The sequence below is a fragment of the Apodemus sylvaticus genome, chromosome 21, assembly GCF_947179515.1.
Source record: "Apodemus sylvaticus chromosome 21, mApoSyl1.1, whole genome shotgun sequence".
Lineage (NCBI taxonomy): Eukaryota > Metazoa > Chordata > Mammalia > Rodentia > Muridae > Apodemus > Apodemus sylvaticus.
In genome coordinates, this window is record NC_067492.1 from 24,818,019 (window position 1) to 24,828,589 (window position 10,571).

At 45.8% G+C, this 10,571-nt stretch overlaps 1 protein-coding gene across 1 annotated transcript; it reads right to left on the reverse strand.

Annotated features, from left to right (window-relative positions):
- Positions 1–356: 356 nt before the first annotated feature.
- On the reverse strand, positions 357–7,312 carry LOC127671930 (pyrethroid hydrolase Ces2a-like). Its single transcript, XM_052167053.1, has 11 exons — positions 7,237–7,312; positions 6,514–6,718; positions 5,078–5,216; positions 4,366–4,499; positions 4,028–4,286; positions 2,427–2,567; positions 2,227–2,307; positions 1,878–2,022; positions 1,354–1,491; positions 871–943; positions 357–543 (listed from the first exon to the last, which is right to left on the reverse strand). The coding sequence occupies exons 1-11, from the start codon at positions 7,310–7,312 to the stop codon at positions 357–359; spliced, it is 1,578 nt and encodes a 525-aa protein (XP_052023013.1).
- Positions 7,313–10,571: the final 3,259 nt, after the last annotated feature.

Sequence of the window (10,571 nt, forward strand, 5' to 3'; positions counted from 1 at the left end):
AAGAAGGAAGGAAGGAAGGAAGAGAGAGAAAGGAAGGGAGAAAGGAAACAGGGAAGGAAGGAAGCAAGAAAGGAAAGAGAAGCCTCGTCTCAATGAAGTGTTTAAGAAGTTAAGAGTATGTTGGGACTCACACATCCACATGGTTATGAGAGCTTTTGTTGACTCCAGTGAATGTTTGCCCAGCATGATAAGGAACAACACATAGAGTGGTTTTCATACATGTCTGAAAGGGCAAATGATGAGGTTAGAAATGGTTATTTACTTGTTGGAACAAATAAATATAGATAAATGGACTTTGAAACCTCAGAATTAGCCCATTTGCTTTCAACCTCACATGGTTTTCCTTACACAGGACACTACAGTTCTGCATGCTTGTCCTGAGAACCCTTTAGGTCCTGGATCTTCTGGGGCAGAGTCTTGGTCCAGAACTGCAACCTTCTGGCCTTCAGGGATCGGCCCACAGCAGGCTGTGTGTTCATCTGCAGGTACTGGTTATCTTGGTCCATCACAGGCCAGTAGGGTAGACCCTCGCTGTTGGGGTTCCTGTGGATATGCCAGGCAGCAGGGAAGACTGAGGTCTCTCTGCTCCAGAGACTGATCCCCTTGTCACCACCAGTATGTACTCCAGGTGAAGCAAGGGGAGCAGGCTAGTTTTGTTTCTCCTTCTCAGACAGATAATCTAAAGAAGAGTGCCACAATGGTGTGACTCCCTCACCCTGTCTTTGGGATGAACAGTGAGTGAAAGCTAGAAGGTATCTTCCTGAGTGTGCCCTGAGTTGAAGACTACCATGTAATTAAGGATGCATGCATACTAATGGGGCACAGCTAAGACCCCACTGTAAAGATGTTGAGGAAGGGGTGTGTTCTCACCCATTTCTTGCAAAGTTGGCCCAGTACTTCATCACCCTCCTCTTCAGCATCTTCTCCTCCTCAGTGAAGTCCACTGCAGCAGAGGAGAACAAGAGTCCAAGTCCTAGCCTCCTCATGCAGGTGCCTCATGTTATCCTACAGCACCCTCAGCCTGAAGGGAACCCTAGGTCTGTTTTATTCCCTCTTCCCTCCCACTCAGAATCCAGGGTCCATCCAGAGCACTACTTGAAGTTTCTCAGGTTCATTTCTACACCAGTGTGCTCTCATTCTGTCTAGAGCAAGCTAGCCAAGCCAAGGCTCACATGCTAACTCTAGCATATTTGGGGGGAGCATTTTGGGGTGTTTTTTGGAGGCTCAGATATGGTGAACACTTATCTTGTCCTTTCCCAGATTCTCAGGTTCCCCAACTAGACAAAGAGTTCAATAACCACTCAGGAAATAATTTGATGGTCCATTCAGCAGAAAGAAACAAGAAAGACTCACAATTCATGCCCCACAAATAGGAGCCAAAGACAAAGGGAACATCATCACCATGGTCTGCCCTCACATGGGATGGTCTGGCATGCTTGATGAAGCTGGGCCGATGCTGGAACTCATAGAAGTAGACAGGAGCCTGGGAACCTGGAAGTGCGGACAAATGCTAACATGGTAATCTCTCATATGGAGCTTATCTGACTAAAATTTGGTGACTAAAAACCTTGCTCTACAGTTATCTGGAATCATGGTTGAATGGTGAGCTTCAGGTTGGGGCATTGGATATGGGAAACCTTTGTAAAAGAGGGACCCTGGCATTTCATATTGAGTGGTTGACAAGAGCTTGAGGGTTTCCTCTTCTAGACCTGGATAGGATGTCAGCCTTTACACCAGACATAAAAATTTGTTAAGGGAAAGCTGCCTGCTATCAGAGTCCTGAACAAGACATTGGCCCAGTCTGGAAACTGCAGGGCTCACCAGGGTCCCAAACTCTGAGCACACCTTGTCCTTGCTCTTGTCCCAGATGTACTCACGCTGGAAATGTGCCACTTGGAGAGCAGGGATCACAAACATGAAGTCTGCCAGCATCTCTCTGAACTGTGCTTTCAGGGTCTCTAAGTCCTCAGTGTCCCCCATGTACTCCTTCATTACCAGGTCACTACTTCCTGGAGGAATCATCTACACCAATAGGAATCAAGAAGAATTATGACAGGCAGACAGCAGCCTGTAAGTAAGGAATATGACAGGAAATAAAAGAGGGTCTAGGGTGAAAGGCAGAAGCTTTGGGGTGATTCCCCCACACACACATTATTTATGGGCATGTCATCTGGAAAAAATATATGGAACCCTCTCTGTCAGGACAGGAGCTGACATATCTCTCACCATCTGTGCTTCTGCGCTCTTCAGAATAGCTGGCAGGGTCTCCCTGGTTAAGTTCTCTATGATATGATAAAAACCTGTGAGCTAGGAGGCAGAAGTTTGTCTTAAGTTTTGTATGGATTGGAACCACATCAAAGTATCTCTGAGATCCCACTTCCCACCATTTGAGTTTACGGTCTCAGGGGCTTAGAACTAGGTCTCACCATGGGGACTCCCCAGCCATATTCATCTGTGGTGACACCAATGATGCTGGGGACAGGGTGAAAATCCTGAGAGGCCAACAGCTCCTGAGGATGTTTGGGTAGGAACTTCCCATCAACCACACCAGGGATCATCTTGAAGACCTGTTCGCATTGACAGTCAGTGCTAAAGATCAATCCTATAAATATTCTAATTGTCATGAAAATACACAGCAATTCCCTATAGCCTATCTCATCTCTGGGTTCTCTGCACACTCTAGAAGAAACTTGAAATCACACTTAGCTTTTCTTTATCTTTTTGAACACAGTACTGAAAGGACACCAAACCATGGAGATAAGTTAGCACATTTGAGTTGTAAGTGATTGATAGAAATCCTACACCCTGTTCATCAGGTCCTCCAAGACACACAATTCTCCCAACCTGGTTAATAGCCAGGATCTCTTCTTTACTCTTTGCTCACAGGCAGTGCACCAGGGCTGCTGAGTCCTTGGCTTCACAACCAGATAGGTTGGCTACTGTCTGCAAATGGAACAGACAATGGTTAGTTCATCCCTCCCAACAGGGAGCAGAGGTTTTATTTTTGATTCTAGTAGATGCCATTACTTGTAAATAATACATCCTAGTGTTTGTTGTGTATGAAAGAAATGAGTGGAATATTTTACATTTTTTTGTCACTCAGGGGTGACAACTAGAAAAGGACATTCTACCTGCATATAATTTTGATGTTGCTTTCCTGTGTGTGTGTGTGTGTGTGTGTTACTCAAGGTTGGCAATAAGTATGAAAGCACATTTTGTCTGTAAAGGTCAGAGAACAATCTCAGCTGTTACATGTCCCTTTATCAGTTGCTTGAATATATCTATACCAGCTTAGCTGGTCTATGACCTTCCAGGGAGTCTTCTTTATTTGGCTTCTTTACCTTCACAGGAACACTGGGTTTTCTGACACATAGTGCCACCACCATATTTGTATAGGTTTAGAAGATTGGAACTTGGGAACTGATGCTAACACCGCAAATATTTTTACCAGCTGACCCTTTCACCCCATCATTTGTACTTGTTAGATTTCCTTTTGATCAACTCAACCCAAACCAGGATCATCTGGAAAGAGGAACTTCATCTGAGAATATTGTCTCTGTCAGATTTGCCCATAGGCAATTTTGGGCATTTTCCTGAGAAATGATTAATGCAGAAGAGCCCACCTCACTGTGGGCCGTGTCACCAATGGGCAGGTGTTCTGCGTTGTATAATAAATCTAGCTGAAAATGCCATGGGTAACAAGTCAGTAAACATGTTGCTCCTTGGCCTCTGATTCAAGTCTGGCCTCCAGGTACATGCCTGAGTGCACACTTCCCACCAAGACAGATTATAAACTGTGAGATAAAATAAGCCTGTTCCTCTCCAAGGATATTGTGACAACAATCTTCATCAAAACAATAGGAAACAAACTAGGAAGCAATGCACAAGTGTTTTTGCTAATGACAGAAGCCACTGGATAGAGGTTTGCTGTCATATAACATGTTCAGCATACATAAAATCCAATTGATTGAATACCAGAGCACCAGAGGCAAAGGCTGTGGTAGATGGGGTTCTTAAGAGCACTTACCTTGTAGACCACCTCAGACGTGTCAGAGATGAGGTCAGGCAGCAGGGCCACTCCACTCTGCATAATGGCCCCATGAAAGAGTCCTTTGGACATGGGGGACACAACATGGGAAGACACACTTGTGCCTCCTGCTGAGCCACCAAATATAGTGACCCTGTCACGGTTGCCTCCAAAGTAAGCAATGTTTTTCTGCACCCAGCGAAGGGCAGCCACTTGGTCCAGGTATCCCCAGTTGCCTGTGGCATGCTGGTCTCCAGTGCTGTGAAGGAGCAGGAAGAACAATGCATGGCTGCCATGTGCCACTTGGCCCCCATTACCCAGCCCTGTCCCAGGCTTACCTGAAGAAGCCAAGGATACCCAAGCGATACTGGATGGCGACAATAACTATTTCCTCAGTGGCTGCCAGTGTGGATCCATCAAGCATGGAAGCCGATCCTAGAACCAGTGCACCACCATGGATCCAGACCATCACCTAGAGACAGCAACTCAGATGCCGGGAGGCCCACACACAGTCCAACCTCATCTAGACTGCCCAACACGTTATTAACTGCTTAACTCTACACAGGTTGTCCAACAAACAGATGTCCTCAAGATCTCAGGAAGAGAGCCACATATGGGGTGCTTTAGGCCTGTGAGCATATTTCCATTCCCACTTACCCAAATCGAAATCTCTGCATGGATCAATGAGTCTAGATCTAAATAAAAGTCATTGCTACTCTCAGACCCATCTAAGTAGAACAAAAAAGTAGTGTCTTCCCACTCAGGGGTTTTCCTGATTGCTGCTCCAGAATGGCCATCAGGTCCCGATAGCAGAACCCATAAATTGCAGCTAGAAAATTGGGTGCTGTCAATATTCAGTCCTTGTGCACCATCCTTAGTGGGTCTGCCAAGTTATTAGAAGAATTCATAGTTTTATCAAATACCTAGATTCTCTTACCTCCTAGAGATGCAGGACCTAAACTACAGTGGAGCTCAGAATTATTTTATCCCTTTCCAACTTCCAGAGAAATGAATGACCTGTCCCCCAGCAGACCATAGCCTGACACTCACAGGCAGGTTAGAGCCCTCCTGGGCATGGGCTGGTGTGTAGATGTTGAGATACAGGCAGTCCTCAGACATAGAAATAGGAATCATGGTCAACTCCATCTGATTCATACCCTCTAAATTCATCATATCAGTCTGCAGACACCTAGTGAAAATGGAAGGCAGGAAATCCAAACAAAATGTTTGGTGGTCAAATCTACATCTTAGACTAAACTTTCTCTCAGGCACCTACAGCTACTGCTTTCCAGCATGGCTGCTAGCACATGATTTGTCTCTAAGGTCCCTACCACAGTAAATGCAACCAGCCCTACGGAAAAGGAAATGGGGCCAGATTTTTCAGGGAAGACTGTCCACCTATAGTAAGATTCTGGGGCTGGTATATGGAGACGCCCCACAGCTTCATTGAAAATGATTGACTTTCTGTCCCAACATTCAATCCTGTGTGTAAAATTTAAGTCCTGATGTGGTGGTTAGTTTTGCTTGTTGACTTGACACACTGTAGAATCACCTGGGAAAAGAGTCTTACTGAGGGATTGTCTAGTCCCTGTTTGGATGGTTGGCATGCCAGTGAGAAGTTACCTCAATCATGTTCATTGCAATAGGAATACCTGCCCATGGTAGGAGGCACCATTCCCTAGGAAGGGGGCTTCTGGATTGTATAAGAATGGAGAGAGTAAGTGAAGGTTAGTAGGCATGCATGTGTCCTTTAAACTCTGTTCCTCATTATGGATGTGATGCGATCAGCTCTCTTAAACTTCTGCCTCTGTGGTTTAGTACCTTTGATTGATTATAAGCTGGAATTGTGATTCATAATAAAATCTGTAAGTTGCTTATATAATGATAAAGAATCTTTACTCTCTCCATTCTTATACAATACTTATACTATGTAATAGTATTGTCCATTCATTCCTATAGTTGCTTTGTGGGCAGAATACCCAAATACCCATTAATCACAGCAGCAGAAAGGGAACTAAGATACTTGGGTATTTGGGTATTCTGCCCACAAAGCAACTATAGGAATGAATGGACAATACTATTACATAGGATATTGAGACATTCTTCACTTTGCTTCCAAGCACCAATAAGGTGCCTCCTTGTTCCATGGCATCTCCAGTTGGATGCATGTGTGTTTGTTCCTTAGTCAGTGTCACAGGGACAGTGGATGGTCATAGGGATGGTGAAGAATGGGCTCAATCTCTGTCCTTACTGCAGTTCCTACAACTTACTCCCCCAGGTGCCAAACTCTGACTCAGCAGGCTGGTATACTGCTCCCCTCAGGTGCCAAGCTCTGACTCAGCTGGCTGGCACACCTCTTCTACTTGAATCCTAGCACATTCATCAGGAACATGCATGGGAGATGCCCCTTAGCACAGGCAGATAGAGCTCAGGTGGAGGAAGCACTGCAGTGCTGAAGCCTGAAGTCCCTGGGTCCCAGGACTTACATGGCCGGCTGTGCGGTCCCGTCTCTCACACCGCTCCATGGCTCAGGGTCCTCAGGAGGTGCAAAGCGCAGTGGTCCTACAGGAGGCTTGGCAAAGGGAATTCCCAGGAAGGCGTGGACACCAGATTTAGTGTCTTTCACGTGGACAAGGCTGCCTCTCACCTGGCCTGTGTGTGTGTTCCTGATGGGGCTGGCTGAGTCCTGGCCTGTAAGTGGAGAGATGCCATCAGCTGTCACCACACTTGGGCTTTCTACATCATCACCATGGTACATGGAGAAGGTAACCTGGGTCATCTCAGTTCAGCAATAGAATGAGAAAATAAGGGCTTCTGGATTCCCTAGGGACAGAAACCTTGTCCACTGACCCTCTTGAAAAGTAACAGGGATCTTCCATAGTCAACAAAATGACAGGCTCAGAGCCATGTGGCATTATGAAGGAGTTGTTGTCATTATCCAAGTTCAGTAACATTTCAGGTCTCAGCCACACACAGAGGTGGTTCTCCTGTCCCTGTTTCCTCCTCAGTGTGTGCTAACCTCAGACATCTCTGACCCCTGTGTGCCCTGGTGTGACATTAGAAAGCACACAGTCCCATGCTGTCACCCGTCATTCTCCACCAGCTCCTTTTCCCTCCCTGGTGCCTTCCATTCCCAAGCTCAGCCTCTGTCTTTGCAGACCTGGGACATCTCTGACCCTGGTCCCCTCTGCTCATGTAGATAGTCTCACCATGCACATGCTGGAGGAGAAGCAGGAGCCCACAGGCTACAGCATACGGCCAACCGGGAAGTCTAACCAAAGGCATGGTTGAATCTCAGGCCTAAACCTGTGCTGCTGTAGATGCGATTCTCACAGGATGATAACAGAACAGATTGGCCTGGCCCAGGCATGAATTTGTACCTTTGGGGTGTAGGTGTGGACATTTGATTGGATGGGGCAAAGTTCTTATTGCTGAATAACTGATAAGGCAGAAGTCGCAGAGAGCCAAGATCCAGCAAGCAGGCAATTTCACCTCTGCAGTCTACTCCTTCCCTGGCCTCTTGAACAGTCACAGCATGGCATCTGAAGTCTTGCAATGCCAGGATCCCTGACCTCCAATATGGAGTAATCATGATCCCTGGTTCTCTTACTCACCAACCCAATGTAGATGTTGCTGTGGAGATGGGGGGGGGGGGCGCAGAAAGCTGTATCAGGAGAAGTCATGGGGCTCCTGTCAATAGGTGCATAGTCAAGGTGCTTCCTGTCATGGAAGACTGACATTATAAGAATCATCATTTTAGTAAAGTCCGAGGATTGGCCTTCACGCTACTGCATGAATCCTGCAAAACCTAGAATTCTGGGAAGGGACAGTTTTGTCATATGCAGGGTGCCTGGGAACTTGGGGATCTAGAGAAGGAGAGATAGAGCCCATAAAGAGACAGAGAGAGTATGCTTAGGAGAACACAGAGTCGGATGGAGTAACAGTCATCACTATTGCATGGTGGCATAAAACACAAGAGAATATTTTTAATAGAGGGTTCAGAGAAGATTTAGGGATATCAACAAATTAATAATATAGAAGCTGAAAGAGAATGATCATGTCACAAGCAACCAAAGAATCTCAGAGGGTTTGGGAAAGTTAGAAATAAGTGTCTATACAAGGGCAGGTACTCCGGGAGGCAGGGATAGGATGCTCTTCTCCTGGACATATCTGGGTCTTCTAATCCTCCCATTCCATTGCCAAGACATAACTCTCAGTCAAATATATTCACAGATGCTCTGAGAATACATTACAGATGTGGTAATATGAACCTCATAGTATCCAAAGTATCCAGGCCCTGGGGACTGGGAAGAAACTTCAGCAGACTCCAACACATACACATACACATACACATACACATACACATACACATACACATACACATACACATACAGAGACAGAGAGAGAGTGAGAGAGAGAGAGTGAGAGACAGAGAGACAGAGAGACAGAGAGACAGAGACACAAACACACAGACACACAGACACACAGACTCACACACATTGACACAACCACCCCCAACACACACACACAAACACACACACAGACACAATCACACAGACACAGCCATGAACACACACAGTCAGAGACAGACATACCCAATGCACATGCGCGCACACACACACACACACACACACACACATCATTATGATCATCATTGTTGTCCGTGCCAGGACTCATATGAGAGATTGCTAGGAAAATCATAGCCTGTCCTGCACATAAAACACCCAACCTGCTGTAGTAAGATCAGGAAACGGTGATGGAAAACCACCCAATGGCCTAAAAGTCCTGTATGCTCCACATCTTGATATTAGGGGATGATAAGCAGTTGGACACCATGGCTTTGTTAATTCTTCTTTACATGGCTTTGTTTATTTCTTCTTTATTGCTTTGGATGCTGTGTGGTCATTAAGCAGTCCTGATTTTCTGTGACTAAGTGTGCATAGAGGTCTCAGTGAGACTCTCTTTTTGCTGTGTGTGTGTGTGTGTGTGTGTGTGATTTCCACCAACTCCCAGGACAGGGAGCCTTTACCCCCCAAACACCACTCTCTGATACTGCAGAAGTTGACATACCTGATAAGCTGCCACAAGAGGAGTAAAAGCCCCAAACTGGCCTGGTGAACCTTCTGTTGCTGCCCTCCCTGATCGACCCACATGAATCAGCATATTGGGCGTCATGTTTGTGGATGATGCCAGGGCCACCAAAGGGCAATTTTCAATATCGTTTTGATTCCAAATGCTCACCCTGTATCCTGTGACTTGCTGCCTACAATGGCTTACCACACAGCCTTTGTCCACATATCTTACTGATGGCACCAGCCATTGATGCCTGGTAGTTGTAACAGACAACAAATACTGAAATGGTCATGCTTAGAGCCTGGCTGTGCCCACAAAGCTTTATCTTCTAAGAAAATCAATGAAATCCTGTGTGATCAGGTGAAATGTCCTTCTAGCTGTAAGTAGAAGGCTATGCTCTAGAACAGGAGCCATTGGTGGAATTCAAATTAGGTGAACACATTACTTCTTTTTCTGCTTTCATTTTATTGTTTGAGACAGAGTTATTGTCTGTAGTCCAGACTGGCCTGCTTTCTGAGCTTCTGGGTTCTGTGTTTACAGGTGTATCACAGAGCATTCAGGTAATACATCTGCTCTAAGTAATCCTGGGCATCCCCACAAGGCTCCAACAATTTGATGTTCTGAAGTATTTTGCAGAAAAGAATGAGATAGGGAGAGGATAGGATGCAATTCCATCCTTCTTACAGCTGTCAGTGATTCTAAACACAGGAATCCAAATAAAGAATGTTCCCAACAGAAGGTGCAAGTGATTCAGGCAGATCTTGCTACATGGACAACCCTGGTGAACTTCCAGAGTCTGGTGACCCACAGCAGGGGTCACAGGTGAGGCAAGTTCTATAGATTGGGGTATCTTCCTGTTAATTAGGTTTACAGTATCAGATTGGAGAGGCCAGGAGGAGGTATGGGTGGGGACATCAATTGCAGCACACGCTCTCTGGGCAGAAAGCCATTCTGTTTGAACTTCTGATAAGTTGCTGACAGGCTCAGAGCACACATGCCATTTGCACTGAAATCCAACCTTCCTTTGCCCCAGCTTGTGTGCATGGTGAAGTGAACCCAGGGACTGCTAAGGTCAACTGAGGCATGGTGGGTGCACAAGAAACTTCTGTTTACCCTAATAACTTTGTATAGTAACCTGTTGAAGGATGCCAGTCTGTTCTATCCTAGGGCTTGGCACACACAGAGATAGTCGACAGCATGAATATATTATAATATTATTATTATCCAAAACTCCAGTAGCAGCTACAGCTACAAATGCACTAAGGGTAAAGATCCATTTGATCCTTTATTCTCTGACTTGCAAGTCCAGCATAACTCAGATCCCCTCACTCTGGGCTGCCTCCTCAGTATGGGAGACCTGCTCTGGGATCCTTTGCTTGGTAGAGGGCTACTCTGTGTCTTTGGTTGTGTATTTCAGTCTGTGTACTTTGACCGGGGCATGTGGAGACAGTTATCTCTTTCCACAATGCCG